Source organism: Natrix helvetica (genome assembly GCF_964273705.1).
Source record: "Natrix helvetica genome assembly, chromosome: Z".
Classification (NCBI taxonomy): Eukaryota; Metazoa; Chordata; class Lepidosauria; order Squamata; family Natricidae; genus Natrix; species Natrix helvetica.
The window spans coordinates 111,935,270-111,952,287 of NC_138554.1; the positions used below are offsets into that span (position 1 = coordinate 111,935,270).

General features: G+C 33.9%; 1 protein-coding gene across 7 annotated transcripts in view; it reads right to left on the reverse strand.

Moving 5' to 3' along the window:
- The window catches only part of ARMC3 (armadillo repeat containing 3), a 135,197-nt gene that overhangs the window by 37,266 nt on the left and 80,913 nt on the right, over window positions 1-17,018 (reverse strand). For 6 of the 7 annotated variants that reach the window (XM_081932920.1, XM_081932916.1, XM_081932919.1 and 3 more), the window contains 6 exons: window positions 15,734-15,851; window positions 13,959-14,084; window positions 12,658-12,726; window positions 11,246-11,421; window positions 9,432-9,626; window positions 1,784-1,967 (listed from right to left, as the gene is read on the reverse strand). In XM_081932920.1, coding sequence (XP_081789046.1) covers window positions 1,784-1,967; window positions 9,432-9,626; window positions 11,246-11,421; window positions 12,658-12,726; window positions 13,959-14,084; window positions 15,734-15,851 — 868 coding nt within the window. The remainder of the gene's footprint in view (window positions 1-1,783; window positions 1,968-9,431; window positions 9,627-11,245; window positions 11,422-12,657; window positions 12,727-13,958; window positions 14,085-15,733; window positions 15,852-17,018) is intronic. The other variant, XM_081932921.1, reaches the window with a different exon arrangement.

Sequence of the window (17,018 nt, forward strand, 5' to 3'; positions counted from 1 at the left end):
GTGTAAGCTACTTCCACCCAGCCTGCTTGCTTCAGAATTCCATGGTGGATTCAGGAGCAGTGAACTGGTCATATAAACTATCCAATACAAAATGGATCATTATAAAAGGGTAAAGGAAGAGCTGGGGACATTAATCTGTAAGATATTTTGAGACAAGTCATATCTTAAAAGAACATGTCTGTATCTTAATTTATTCAGATTAGATAATGATGCTAAAGAATCAGTGTGATATTTCTTCTGAAAGAAAAATATTTCCTATGAGAAAATTCAGAAACAAATTCTAAAACTTGGGATGGATTTAATTCAATAACAAATGATTTATTTGTGAGAACATTTTTATCCGCATGTCAGTACAGTATAAACATATGAATGTACAACATGTAAAAAAAATAAGTGGATGCTACAGCATTTTATATGAACTGCCTGTGTGAGATAGAAGATTTGTTAAAAAAGCTCAGTGGCTTGACTTAAGATATATTCAAGATGGGCCATCTAAATTTGTTCATACTGAAGTGAGCCCATTATGTGAATATGGTATAAAAAAAGCAGGGAGGGAAGAGGAGGCGAAGGATGTGGAATGTCTTTGTATTATTTGGAGCAGTGACGTGCAGTGAGGTTTATGGCTGGTGAGGCTGGTGACGTCATCAGGAAGGCGGGGAATGGGACCACGTGTGCTGGAGGCTCAGGCTGCCTCAGCCTCCAGCACACATGATCCCATTCCCCGCCTTCCTGAGCGTGCTCCGCCGGCTCGCGCTCCGCAGTCCTCGAAAGCGATTGGGGAACGACGAGAACCTTCCTGCCTCTGCTGGACTTTGCGTGCTCCTCGCGACTGCATATTGCAGTCGCGAGGAGCGCGCGAAATCCAGCAGAGGCAGGAAGGTTCTCGTCGTTCCCTAGTTGCTTTCGTGCCTTCGTCATCTGGGAGCGCCGACAACATTTCTGCCTCCGCAGCTCCCGGGCGCGGCCAGACGGGTGTATATAATATTATCTGCCTGCATGGTCTTCTGTGATGAGCCGAAGGACAGAAAGAGGGAGTAGTGACCTTCCTCCCATATTTAGGCATACCAGGGGTTGTAACACAAATACATAGTATATAATATTATATACTATTATTTCATGAAGAGAGGTGAGGCTCTGCCTCCCCTGCCTCCCCTGACCGCACGTCCCTGATTTGGAGTATTTCTCTATGCTTCTTGTATACTGTATATCTGTCTATTTACATATATTCTATCTAAATGCAGAGCATATATAACATTTGATATGGTGACTCTGTGGTTAATTCCATAATATTCAAATATAAAAGCAACTTAATTAACTTGCTTCCAAGAAATAAAGACACTGGATCTTTAATACAAGAGAGCACCCACCTTACTATTAGAAAGACAGTTCTCTACAACTGGTTTGATGCCTTATGAACTTTGATTCCAAGGAGAGAAATTGAAAAAATCTTCCTTAGCAGGTATTAGAATATCTTATCCAGCATTTGGGTATTGTAGCATTTCTCCCTGGTCTACAGAATAGAAATCTCAGGCAGAAAAACTATCTTGTGCTAACCTGGGATGACAGAGTATGCTTGCAGTCTTATCAAAATGTACTGTATATCACTGCCTTGTAGAGCTAATAAGATGTAGGATATGACGTCACAGGCTCCTTATTTTAGGAGACTTGGATCAAATTATTAAGTTTTAATAATGGCATCTAATCACAAAAAGGAACCACTAACTGGGCATTCATATATTCTAAAGGCTTTTTTCAAGACACAGGAATTTCTGTAATGACGTACGATCAGCGGCTGCTTTAGCAATAGCTTTTGCGGCATTCTTCTGAAACTCAGTTAGAGTGGAAACTTCAGTAAAGGCCAGTAGCTTTCTGAGACCCCCTGTCTCCTGGATCAGTTGCATAGTATCCACATCCTCAAGACAATTTGCCACAACTCCAAGAGCTTCTACATGTAGGTCATTAAATTCCTATAAGTTAAAAAGATGCAGATATTAACACTGTAAGTATGTATAAAGCTATTTTACTGTTTTCTTTTTCTTGTTTTAATAAATTTTATTTTGTTTGTACGAACTTCACATCTTTGCAACACATTATTTTCACATCTTTGCAACACATTGTTTTTTTTACCTATCTGTTGTGTCTGTTTTATCTATACCAATAAATCTTTTATAACAATGACTTCATATATTTGTGCATTTACATTATTTCATACATTTTTTTCATTCTATATGTAATATTCTATAAATTCTATGTGTAACAGTTTTTACTACATCTACATCATTTTTTGTAATATTCATTTGCTATGGTCTATCTCATATTTCAATCTTTTAATCCTTTTCTGTAGTTGTCTATTGTTTTGTTGATCTTTCTTCCTTTTTTGCTTTCCTGCTTTTCCCCTCCTTTCCTCTAGTCAATTGTACAATAAATCCCATATGGAGTAGTATTCAGATTCGTCTTTTTTTAGTTCTTTCATGAGCCTATCCATCTCTGCACATTCCAATATTTTTTAAATTACATTTTCTTCTGTTGGTATATAAATATTTTTCCAGTTTTGTGCAAATATAATTCTTGCAGCTATAACCATGTGTAAAATTAAGTATCTAGCATTTTTAAAAATAATTTCCTTTTATAATCCCTAACAAAAATAATTCAGGTTTTAGTGCAATTTGATGTATAGTAATCTCCTCTAGCCAAACTTTTATTTTTTTCCAATACTTTTTCGCAGCTGTGCATGTCCACCACATATGGTAGTATATTCCATGTTGATTGATGCATTTCCAGCAGATAGGTGAACACTCCAGGAACATTTTTACAATTCTTGCTGGTGGAAGGTGCCATCTGTAGAACATCTTGTACATGTTCTCTCTATAAGCTATTGCCATCGTTAATTTGTAGTTTATTTCCCAAATTTTTCCCATTCCGCCAATTCTATACTATGCCCAAAGTTTATTGCCCATGTTATCATTGTTTCTTTCGCAGTTTCTTCTTCCATTTAAAATTTTAATAAGTAGTGATATATTTTTTAAATCCATTTTTCTTTGGTTTCCTGTAAAATTTTATCCAGCTCTTGCAGCTCCTTATAGAATCTGTCCCTTTCCCCGTCTTTTTTATACCTTGCCTGTATTTGTAAATAGGGCCACCAGCCAATATCTATTCCCTTGTCTTTCAGTTCTTGCCTTGTTTTTAGCCTTTCTTGGTTGTCTAATATGTCTTTATATCTTATATCTTGTTTATGTCCAATACGTCCGGGTATATCAGAGCTTCCATGGTGGATAACCAGTTTGGGATTTTATTGTAATGTTTTGTTTTGATTTTTAACCATGTTTGTAGTAGAGCTTTTCTAATTAAATGTTTTTGGAAATAGCTATGAATCTTGTCTTTCCCATCCCAGATAAATGCATGCCAACCCAATTCCAAATTATAATCTTCTATTATTAATAATCTTCTGTTTTTTAAATTGATCCAGTCCTTTATCCAGGTGAAAGCTGCTGCCTGATAATAAAGCTCCCAATCGGGAAGTCCAAATCCTCCTCTTTCTCTACTGTCTTGTAACAATTTTAATTTAATTCGTGTTTTTTTCCCTGACCAAATAAACTGTGCAATTAATTTGTTTAAATCTATGAAAAAAAATTCCCAAGCTAATCGGCACCACTTGAAATAAAAATATTTTTTGATAGTATATTCATTTTAATGATGGCAATTCTTCTCATTAAGGATATTTGTAGTTTCCTCCAATTTTCCAGATCTTTCTTAATTTTCTGAATCATTTTAACATTCTTCTTTAATTGTTTAATTGTTTAATTCTTTAATTGTTGAGCATTTCCTTGTCAGCCAAATTTCTAGGTACTTTACTTTTTTGGCTATTTGCATTCCCATGTTTTCCTCTAATTCTTACTCTTGTTTTTTAGTAAAATTCTTCGTAATGATCTTTGTTTTGTTCTTATTAATTTTAAGTCTCGCTATCTTACAGAATTCCTCTATTTTTTGGATTAATTTAATTCCTGATTTTAATGGATCCTCTAATATGAATACCATATCATCCACAAATGCCTGCGTTTTATATTCCTCTTTTTTAATTTTAAATCCCTTTATTTCTTGATTGTTTCTGTTAGTAGAACTTCCAGTAATAGTATAAATAATAAAGGTGATAATGGACAATCCTGTCTCACTCCTTTCCATATCTTAACTTCTTCTGTAGTGTCACTATTTATTATTATTTTTGCTGTCTGGGCCGAATAAATTGATTCTATCATTTTTATAATTTTTTTGCCAGATCTCATCATTTTTAACTGTGTGATAATGAAATGCCAATTCAAGTTATCAAAGGCTTTCTGGGCATCTAAAAAGACTAGTGCAACTTGTTTTTCTGGATTTTCTTCATAATATTCTAGTGTATTTATAATTATCCTCATATTGTTTTTTAACTGATGTTTTGATAAGAAGCCATTTTGATCTGTGTGGATAATTTCATTTAATATTTTTTAAATTTGCTCTGCCATTATTGATGTAAAGATTTTATAATTTGCATCTAGTAAAGAAATTGGTCTGTAATTTTTTATTTGTTGATGGTCCAAATCCTCTTTGGGTATCAATGCTTCCCTCCATGATTTTGGTAACTTTGATTCTATAAGTGCTTCATTAAATAAGTCTAAAATCACTGTTTCTGTCTGCTCTTGCATGGCTTTATAAAATTCTACAGGTATACTGTCTGGGCCTGGTGGTTTTTTTTTTTTTTTTTTTGGTCTCTTCAATGCTTCCTTTAATTCTATCACTGTGATTTTTTTTTAGCATTTCTCTTCTCTCTTCTTCAATTTAATGTACATTCCTTGTATTTAAGTATTGTTCGATACTGTCTTGTAATATATTTTCTTTCCGGTACAGGTTCTCGAAAAATTTCAGTACTATTTTTTTCCTCTTTCCAGTATTGCATGCTTTCTCTTTCATCTTGTAAGTGATGTATTATTCTTTTTTCTTTTTCTTTTTTCAATTTGTGTGCTAACCATCTTCCCGGTTTATTTGCATTTTCAAAATAGTTTTGTTTTGCAAATTTGATTTTTTGGGCCAGCTCTTCTTATGCCATCAAATTTAATTTGTGTTTTATTCTTTTTTCTCCTTTATTTTTGATTCTTGTGGGGTTTTTTGCAGATCCATTTCTAATTCTTTAAGTTCTTTCTCTAATGTTTCTTGTTTTTGTCTCTTTTCCTTGTTTTTCCTTGCCAAATACGCTATTGTCAACCCTGTTGTAAAAGCTTTAGTAGTATCCCATAAAAGTTGTAACGATGATTCTTCTTTCTTATTTACTTCGTAGAAAAGTTTCAATTCTCTTTCTATTATTTTTATATATTCTTTATCTTTCACTATTCTTTGATTCATTGACCATCTCTTTTTCTTTTTTCTTTTGGTCATTTCCATGTTATTTTTATTGGGTTGTGATCCACCCAGGTGTTTGTCATTATTTCAATCTGTTCTGTATCTTTTCTCAATTCTTGGGTTGGCCAAATCATATCTATCCTTGACCATGATTTGTGGGGGTTTGAATAATATGTAAATTGTTTGTTTCCTATATTCCTTTCTCTCCATACATCTTTCAGGCACAATTCCTTCACCATTTTGATAAAGGTAGATGGTAGCATTCTTTTTTTATTCTTTTGTTACTCTTGTAGTCATCATTGATATCTGTTATAGCATTGAAATCACCAATTAGACATATATCCTCATATTCTATTTCTGTTATTTTTTGGTGGATCTTGTAAAAAAAAAATTGGTTTTTATTTGGGTATATATTGCTGTGAGAAGAAATTTTCTTTGTTCTGTTTCTATTTCTATCATTAAAATCCTCCCTTCTTCATCTGCATATATTTTTTGCATTTATCCATTCTTTGATGTATATTACAATTGCTCTTTTTTTGCTGTTGTGCTAATGTTGTAAATAATTTTCCTAACTTTGGATATTCTAGTAGTTTGTTATATTGGTTTTTAATATGTACCTCTTGAAGGCATACTATGTCCATATTCATTTTTTGTAATCTAGTCAAAGTTTGCCTTTTTTTCCAGTGAGTTTAATCCATTTATATTTAGTGAGAGTAACTTAATTTCTTGTTCCATTGTGTTATTTGTGTGCTGCCCTTAGTTTCCTTGCGTTTTTTGTCTCTATTCCTAATTTACTACCTTCTTGTTCTATTTGTTCTCTTTCCTATCTTCTTCTTTGTTCTCTTTCTTCTATTTTACTGTTTTCTGAACACATCTTTTGATACGTCATATTCCCATAATGCAGCTATCGTTATTTACACATAAAAACACTGGTCCCATAAACTAATATGCTGTGACAGGATACCTTAATTGCAGAAAAACATTTGACAAGTTCTCTCATAATTTGAAAAGTGTACAGAAGACACAGATAGTGCAGAGTGTGGTGGCACAAGAAGTTCTTAGGGCCCTTGAGTGTTCCATGCTACCCCACTGCTTCTCAAGCTGCGTTGATTGCCGGTCTGTTTCCAGGTGAAATCAAAAGTGTTGATAATCACCTTTAGAGCCCAGCAAGACATGGGTCTTCATATTGGAGTGGCTGATTAATAAAAATTCAACCCCCTTCCCCCATATATTCAGCTCCCTTCTTTGTTACCTTTTTTCCATGACTTTATTGCAGCCAGAACAATATGGGGCTGAATATGCTTAAAACTGTAGAGATGAGAATGGATGTTAGGAGAAGGCCTTCTACCACACATTATATTTCACAGCACTGTAGCAACAGTAGAGTCCTTCAGGCTATTGGGTTCTATAATCTCCCAGGACTTATAATGGGCACCTAACATTAGAACCATCATTGAAAAGGTACAACAAATAATAACCCTAACCCTTTGTGCCCCATTCAGTATACACTTGAGGACCTCATGGCAGCACGACAGATCACAATTAATAATCCAACAAAATAGCTGGAGAACAAAATAAAATACACTCTAAGAAAAATGGGAAAAGAAAAACAGCTAACACCTCTAGAGAGAAAGCACATGCAACAACAAGATTCCTCCACACCCAGATTCTATGGACTCCCTAAAATACACAAGAAGGGGATCACCTTAGGTCCAATTGTGTCTCTACCTTGAACACCTACGTATAAACTAGAAAAACCCTCCAGAGGAAACTCAGACACCTGGTCAATGACTCAACCCACTCAATACACTCCCCAGAACAATTTCTCTAATGCATCAAACACACCAAGATCAACAAGGAAGAAATTCTTCAACACCACTGCTTTCTTCACCTAGATGGACATCGGCCTGGCTAAACAAACCATACACCACCTGCTCACTAAACATCACACCCACAAAGATGATGTCACTACAGAACATGTCCACAGAAGCCATAATGAAACTCCTGGATCTATGCCAACACATATTTCAAGTTCAATAGGAAAATCTATAAGCAAGTACATGGTACCCCGTTAGGATCACCCACATCAGACTTAATGGCAGACGTAGTTATGCAACGACTTGAATCCACAGCTCTAACCAACCATCCAACCAAAATTCTGGACATGCTACATAGATGATACCTTTATCATCATCAAATGCTGCCAAATTGAAGAAACCAACCACCTACTCAATAACATATTCCCTTGAATCAAATTCACAGGTGAAGAAAGCAACAGCAGACTCCCATTTCTCGACATCAACATAAGGAGACTAGACAACAGAGAACTGGAAATCCATTGTCTTCTGCAAACCCATGTACACAGACCAGATAGTCAGCTTTGCAAGCAACCCCTCTACTGCACACAAAAGAAGCTGTGTCCAGACCCTCTTCAGAAGGGCCAAGACACACTGCAGCAGCACAATGCTAAGAAAAGCATAAGAGAAATAGCTGCTTGATGTCTTTCTCCATAAGAACTATCCAAAAAACTTCATATGCCAACACATAGCAACCAAACCACAGCACACCACACAGCCAACCATCATGGAAAAATTAATCCTATTATACATAAAAAGGGTGTTGGAAATGACCGCCAGAATCCTCTAATCCCTAGGAATAGCAATAGCCCACAAATCCTCAGCCACACTCCATCAGGAATTATTCAGAAGTAAAGACAAGATACAGAATGATGAAAGAAACAATATAATCTTCAAAATCAACTGTAACCATTGCAACCAATTCTATGTGGGACAAACATCACATCAATCAAAAACCAGGATCCACAAACACCAGCTAGCAGTCAAACGCCACAATCCCAAATCCTTAATCTCTACCCACACTGATACATACCAAACAACACTAGTTCGATTGGAGCAAAAATAATCAGCCACGCTATCACGTGCCATACTCATGGGTTCATCAAAGCCTATTTCACAAGCAATTCCATCAACACACACATTGACATACAACTAGCCTATGAATCCTTCAGAATCCAAATCAACCGTACAGCCAACCAGAGATAGCACTGACCCTCAATCAACCCATGCAACCCTCCCTACCAACAGTTCACCTCCCAATGACCCTGATCTGATGTAACCTCCCTATCACAAGACCCATCACAAGACTCTCACTAATGACTCACACCTGATCCATTACAACACCGTCACTTGACACACCTAAACCTGAAGCCCTTATAAATAGAACAACACTGACACTGACATCCCCTAAATTCCACTGAACATGGTACTTAGCCTGGTGACAAAACGTCCAGAAACCAACCCACAAGCTTGGAGAATGAACTTTCACCTGCAATTAATGTTTTCTGGGAAAGATCTGTTTAATCTGTGCATATTTTAATCTTGTATTTTATATTTTAAATGTTATATCATATAGTATGCCTTATTTTAATTGTGATGATTCTGACATGAATAAACAAACATCAACATATAAAATTAGGCCAAATCATGGTTTTCTGATAAATTCCTATATAATTCTAATGAATATCATATATTTACAAATAAATTATATGGTGATTTTGTGTAATATATAAATCAATCAAATAAAATTGTATAAAATATTACACTAAATAAGCCTCACATTGAGAAAATATGCCAAATGTATGGATCTAATGATGTATGCAAATACCATTCATTTTAGAGGTCCCCTCTAGCCCCAAGAAACCAAGAGAACATTATTCTGTATAATTAGAAAGCACTCACTTTATCGAAAGAAAATCTGCTTATATCTATTCCATTCAATTTATAATTAGTTTAGCTGACATTACTTTAATTGATTAAAGAAATAAAATATCTCATTGAACTCAAAAGTCTTATTTAATTAACCAAGAAAAAAACCCCAAATTGCTCTTTTAACAATAATATTGTCATTAAAGATATATTTCTTCATGCATAGAACAATTTTTCTAATGTTCATATTAAGTACTGCATTTTTTCATGTGCAATTTCTCCAGTTTGAATTGATTAACTGACTAAAATTCATATCTTTGATGTCTTCAAGGATACCTTAGTTTCCAGTATCTTGAAAAGATGATCTAATCCTTGATTTTCTCTTAGCATCACTCTTGTTTCTTTATCAATGGTAATGGCACCTAAAGTTTTGAGTGCTAACAACTGAATAACTGGGTAGTCAGACTTCAGAAGTTCCAACAAAGGAGGCATTACATTTAATTCGCGTACTGCAGCACGACTTTGAAAATCCTATATTAAATATCAAATAAAAATAATGTGATGGGGAGAAAAACAATATAAAGCACAATATAATTAGGACTGTTACAAAATGAATAAGTTAGTTCAAGTACAGTTTAAAGACATTTCTTCAACAGATCAAGCATTGAGTTTCATGTGTCACAAATTATATATTATACAGAACAAAACTCAGAAATGTTTAGCTTGTAAATACCGTAATTCATCCATGATAAACTTTACTAGAGAAAATTTCTAATATATTGACACAAGACGAATAAAAGAAATGCAGTTTGACCATTTCATATTTCTATGTATTTTCATATCTCTACTTTCTTGTTTTTTTAAATGGCTAAATGTTTTTAAACTGCCTTGCTAAATATTTAAACTTTTTCTGATTGTGCAACAATCAATTTATTAAAATAATAAAAGTTACTAGTTAGTAACTTACTACTGTAAGTTTTCAAAAGCCATTTTTTGTGCATTTTTCTATACAATTTCACTTATCAGTTTAAACAAGCACCGGGTACAGTTGTCCTGATATACCTTACAATAAAGAAAGGTAGCCAAAGAATGGAAACAGCAAAATGTGATTTAGAATAAAGACATGCTCTGGTGCCCTAAAAAGATTGAACTGTGAATTGAATTCATTACAGAGTTGATTCACTTATAACTTGGTCCACAACCCTGTTCAATTGGAGCACTTGGATTTAAGCCAATTTGGTATCATTTAAATCAGGAGAGCTAAAATAACTTAAGTCCCACTGTTTCAGCTTCACTGGATTGTAGATTGGGCTATTAGACTTTGAAAAGAGCTCTTCTACCAATTTACTATTCTTTTGCTATCCAGCATATGGTGACATTAACACTGATTGTGAAAGTAACCAATTACAATAACCTTCCCCCCTTTCTGAAAAGAAGCTGTCAAAATCATTTACTAAGAGTTTAAAAGGTGCAAAATCTTTATGCGTTAGGCAAGAATAATACAAAAATAATACTTCTTATTCCAAATGGTCATAAATGGACATTTTTATAGCCTTTTATAGAACTTAAACATTATTCCAGAGAATGAAGACAATAGGTTTTATGCATTCTTCTACTGAAAATTATTTCCTTTATAGGCATTTAAATGGAGCATGTTCCAACCTATACTAAACACATTTAATTAACAAATTTAATCAGAATCAATGAGACTTGCCATTTAGTAAATCACCCTAATTCATTCAAGAGACATCTGACATCCAGCTCTTACCAACTGAAAGCAGAAAAACTTTAGTGAGCAAATTCAGATCTGTGGGCATAGTGATAGCATTAATCATATTTTACCGAGGATGGAAAACAAAAACATGAATGTTTCTCAATGTTTCTTATAAGCCCTCTTATTTTCTTCCTAACTAACTTACGATCAGCAGTCTTATGGATTAAAATAAAGACATCAGCTGTGTTAACTGGCAGGGGGAATTCATCAAGCAAACCAGCCCATGTCAGTATGAAGAGATATGAGGAGGAGGATGCATTTGAAAATAAGATGGCAGGAAAAGTTGAGTAAATAAAATGTGGATCAGCATCCAATATCAGATTCATTTATAGAAGAAGACATTACTTTCTAATGAAAAATGGAAAGAAATCATCACCTGCACTAGATTATAGATGCATTCCACACAATTCTTCTTAACATCAGGATCAGGACTTCCTAGCAATCGGATAAGAGGCTCTAGTCCACCTTGCTCAAATATTTGTACTTTACTGTTATAATCAATTGACATATGTACGAGACAAAGGCTAGCAAACTCATGGATGACAACATCTTCTACAAAATATTTAAAAATGACAATGGTCAAACATTATCCCATAACAAATATGCACATTTGATAAACAAAATGTTGATATAACCAATTAAAACCAGATCATAATTAATTATTTTCAAGATTTTAAAAATAAATAGGAGCATATATTTGTTTTAAATTATCCAAAAGATTACAGTCCTACAAAAATATGTTGCCAAATGGGAACAGAAAGTTTCTATTTTCATTTTTGTATTTTTATGCTCAATGGAATGGTTTTTATAGACTCTTATACCATCTATGTTGTGTTGATTTTATATTTTAGGTAAGCTGCTGATAGTCTTTCAATTGCAGGAACAAAAACTGAGAAACACACCCAAAAATAACTTGAAAAGTAAAGCCATGATTATGAATATATGGAAGTGGTCTTGGGAGACAGGAGGAAAGACAACTGTCATGCAAAAAATGTATCTCAATCCACAGAAGGAAAACTGACATGGGCAATTATCTCAAAAGAAATCATTCCTAATTTTCTGGACATTAAAAGTAAAGAAGGAAAGAAGTACTTTCAGATTTGCAAGGTTTTGTTATTGCAAACTTACAATAAAAATAATATTAGTACTCACTAAGCAACTTATTGGCCATTGTTTCAGAGATATTTATTTAGCCAGAGAAAATAATGGCCAAGGGCAGAAAAAAAACAATGGGAGTGAGTGCAACTTCTGACTTGCTGCAAACTTGCCTGTGGTGGGACTGGCCCACCCTGCCTCTAGGGCAGGACTGATCTACTTGATCTCCAGATGCTGGGAGCATGGGAGATCTACTTGGCCTTCAGAGGGCTAAGACATAATTGATCTACTGAAAAACTGGGTGGTGGCACAACAATGTGGTAACACAGAAGTGACCACAAATTTGCTGAATTTCAATCCCACAGGAGTCTTGGATCCTAGTTTTCGATGCATTCTGTAAGTTAGCCCATTTGAGGTATCTTGATTCAAAAATCATTGTCGTATGATGCACTGTTTTGCCCAGTTAAAGGTTACAGGCAGAAGAATTTTAGTTGTATATAGAGTAGGTGGTTGGTGCTTCTTGTCTCGACTATCTTTAAGGACTGAGACCATGTGATTGAAGCCATATATTTTTTAATGTGTGTTGTGGCATTAGAGGGACATCAATCATGGCTGAAGCTTCTACTTAGAATTTTTTCACCTTTCCAGCAAATAAGAGAAGCAAGAATTTACCAAAGAGATGCTGCAAGTTACCTTCTGGTGCCAGACGAGCTATGAATGCACTTGTGACATCAAGCTGCCGTAGTGATTTCTTCACATCATCTATAATGAAGGACATAAAGCAATATATTCTGTTAATTGAAGGAATATGGTATGCTGTCATGACTAATAATGCAGGCATAATACTATTGTATCATCCTGTAGAGAAGATGTGATATTAAAGAATTGGTCTGGAAGAACAACAGAAATAGACTATGTTTCATTTATAGTTGACAGGAAAAAATATATTTCATAAAAACAGTAAAACTAAAAAGCAAACAAATTCCAAAATAGAATTATGTACCTTTCGTTTGCCAAGCATGATATATAATAATAATCATATTTCACCAAAGAATGAAGGACAATGACTAATTTTCACAATATTACTGATGCCACTTTAAATAGTAATTTGAATGGCTTACACATTTATTTTTAAATAATCAATGTAGTTTTTGTTCAGCATGATATCATCTTATTTATAACAGCATTCTTAATCTTACAGTGCTTTAGTTCCAGTAATAATTTCACAAGTTATGAAATACTTTTCAAAAATTCAATATACTGTATTGAAAATCCATAATTTTCATCAAATCATATTTTAAAGCAAACATATCATTTTTGTATGTTCTCACTATGTGTACACTGCCTGCTTTTCTCCTGGCTCTGCTACACATTTGTACAAGGACATAAATGTGATACCTTCATGTAAAATCCAGTACTGGTAAACCATAACTTGGGTTGAAGATCTATTCCTGATTAGCAAACATCTTTGATTGCAGCTTAGGGCCACTTATGTCCTGGAAGTTTGAGATTGTCAAATATTGCTGCTAGATTTTTACAACATTAATAAATACAAGGAAATAGGCAACTTGTCACTTTCAATTTTAATTAAAGTTTACACCAAATAAAGTTCAGTTTTCACCCTGCTCTCGCCTACTTTCTTAACTATGCCCACTTTTTGGAACGAAGCTCGTAACAGGACTCCTAAAGGCCAGGGTTGTTTATACTGAAAAAGTTACATGCTTAACTTACTTAATAGTATATTCCTCAGGTCTTGTAGAGTTTTGTTCTCTCCATATACTTCTTTACATTTTTTCTTCTTTTCAGAACAAAGGTTTTTCCATTATTATAATAGAACAGTTCAAAGTTAACTTTGTTAAACTCAATTAACTATTTTTAGTGTTGCTTAGCAGAAACATTATACATACAACAATTTCATAGCTTACATCGGTTTAATATGTGTTAACAGTTTCACAATGCATAATACTACCCATGTTTCTAAAGGGAACTCTTACTATGAGATGCCATGATTCCAACTACCATGGTAGCATTTCTGCGAACAGTGGGATCTTCATGTATAACTAATTTAAATAAAGGTTCTAATGCTCCAAGTTCAAGAAGTGTCAGCTTGTTTTCTTCACCTAAAAAACAATTGTTAATTACATTTAATTTCAAATTTCCTTATTATAATAACACAGTAAGCTTTTGATTTAACAGACCAATGGGGAAAAGTGTCCATAAAACAAAACAAAAAATATTATTAAACTTGAATACATTTTACACAAGTCTTTTATATATTTTATGCATTTTCTGTAAGTGTAAAAGGCATATGGGATTTTATACATGGACAGAATGGTAGTATAGACAGATTTTGTCCATTGCAACTCTGTTTATCCAGTAAACTCTTAAAATGAAGATTTACTGTAACAATAGTAGTAATTGTAGAAGAAAATAATAATATCAAAGAATGAACTACCCTGAAACAACGTTATATGTGTCTGTCAAGGTCACTTTTTCCCCCCCAATGATCCAGCAGTAACCTAACTAAAGCACGTAGATGATAATAATATCCATCAATAATAGTAATGCATGAATAATAGTAATTAATAATAAGCTGAAGAAACAGTGGATCACCTAGTTGGTTGCTGCAAGAAGATTACACAGACTGATTACAAACAAATAGCATGACAAAGTAGCAATAATTGTGCATTGAAATATCTGCAAGGAATATCATTTGCCTGCAAGCAAAAACTACTCGGACCACAAAATAGATAAATAGAAAATGAAGAAACTAAAGTGCTCTGAGATTTTCAAATTCAAACAGACAAGTATCTGCCATGTAACACTCTAGATTTAACAACTGTCAATAAAAAAGACAAAATAATCTAGATGTTCAGTACCTAGAGACAGCAGAATAGAAAGAATTGGAGAAAATCACAAAATACAAAATGCAAACATTTGCAAAAAGACAGTAAATACTAATAAAAGTAGGTGACGTGGGTGCAAAAAATCATCAGTCAATTGCAAAGGAACTTTTACTTGGAACAGCTTATAGTATAGTAAGCCTTATACCATGCAATGATATGCTTAAAACTATCATTCAATAGCATCTCCCTGTTCTAAGTCAATAAGTGGACCAAAATGCCAGTCTAAACATCTAGCTGACTGCATGACAAACTATAATATGTTTTACTTGGCAATAGCTTATATCTTGCAATGATAGTTTTAGCACCATCAAACAATATAGAGGGACAATTTGGTTTTGTGGTTAAGCCACTAGGATAGAAATAGGGAAACCATAAATCCCACCTTAGGAAAGGAAGCCAGCTGGGTGACTTAGAGCCAGTCACTCTCTCTCAGGCCAATGCAGGGTTCTTTTTGTGGGGAAAATGAGGAAGGAGTATTAGATATGTTCTAATTATGTTCACAATTAGAAATATTTTATTTATAAAAATAATAAGATGGGACGTAAGCTAACAAACAAACATCTGCCACTCCCAGATCCTTAAGAAGGACTCAATAGGTGGATAAAAATGCCAGACTCAATCTAAACATCTGGCTGAATGTGTGACCAACCATAACAATCTGATTTGATTTTCCTTGCTGTTATTTATCTGGAAGAGGTTGCTTATATGTCAGAAGCTCCCATAACTAATAGTTTTATATTATTCTATGTATATAATGTCTTGCATAGTTCTGACACTTAAATATTAAACAGAAATAGAGTGATTCATATAAGTATTTAGTACTCATTAATAAACAGGTGGAACATGATAAAAGAAGAACAAACCTTTTAATGCAAATTTATACAGAGCTTCACATCCTTTATATAGCACTTCCTCTTCAGGGGAACTGAGCATCAGAACCACTGTTGCAGCTTTTTTGCTTTCAACTGACAAAGGATCAAACTAGATCAAACAGTAAGGATATTAATATAAGGCAGTGTTATAAAGTTCAGTGCCATGGATATTTATTGATAAATATAAAGCAACCATTGAACATATATTTTGAAATTACAATATATAATAATATATTTACATATATATTATACTTATACAAATATCTAACAGGAAGGATTTAATTGTTTGTAACTTTAATGGCAATTTTATGGCTTATAAGGTGGTTCTATTTTCACTTCCCTTATTCTCCATGCAAGGGGATTTTGGAAATAGAAGTCTGAAATGCATGCTTGCAGTGGGCTATTGAAATGTGATTGGCCTTGGCCACAGATAGCCTACCTCTAAAATATGGATGAATAGGAGATGAACAATAATGATACTGAAAAAAGGAATTCAAATTCCACTAATTCAGCATTCAGCTTAGAAATTTCCTGCAAACTGCTTCTTTTTCATACTCATAGGAAATCCACTGAGCACATATAATAGAGTTTTGGAAATTGTAATAATATACATCAGCCAGTAATTCTGAAAAAGAGATGGCAATGAAATGGACTCTGTGACATTAATTCTAAGATTTTGAGATCAATGAGTTTTTAAAGGAAGCAACATTTGTTGCTGATATGGCTATAGGCAACAAACCTAGCAAGAAAGCACTTACAGTTTTGATCAAACATAAAAAATTCAATTATGAAATACGATGTACATAGACAATTTTTACTGAAATACATCGTAATATATTTTACTCAAGTAATTCCCTGCATCCTACATAAAAGGGTCAGAAAAGCCAAAGATAACAGCATTGTACATGATTCAGTGAAGAGCCCTGCTCAGTGTACTAAAAACAGGTTACTAGGGATGCAAAAAGTCTGAAGAAGAAAGGAAAAGAAATAGTACAGGAAAAATGCAATTGTATTACAAAACCCTGCAGTGCACTTTCATGTGGAATCCATGGACCACACTGATCAGATCAACTCAAAAAGAACATTCCTATCAAGTGGGAAAAAGGATATCAAGCATGACAACTGAGATGACAGAAATTCTCAGAAGTTTTCGTTTGAAAACTCCTATTTGTACCAGTAATAATAGCCTCAAAGGCAACTTAAGAAATAATGGAATCAGATGGATAGATAGGCTGAACAGGCTATACAATTTTCTTTTCTTTTTTTTAATGATATA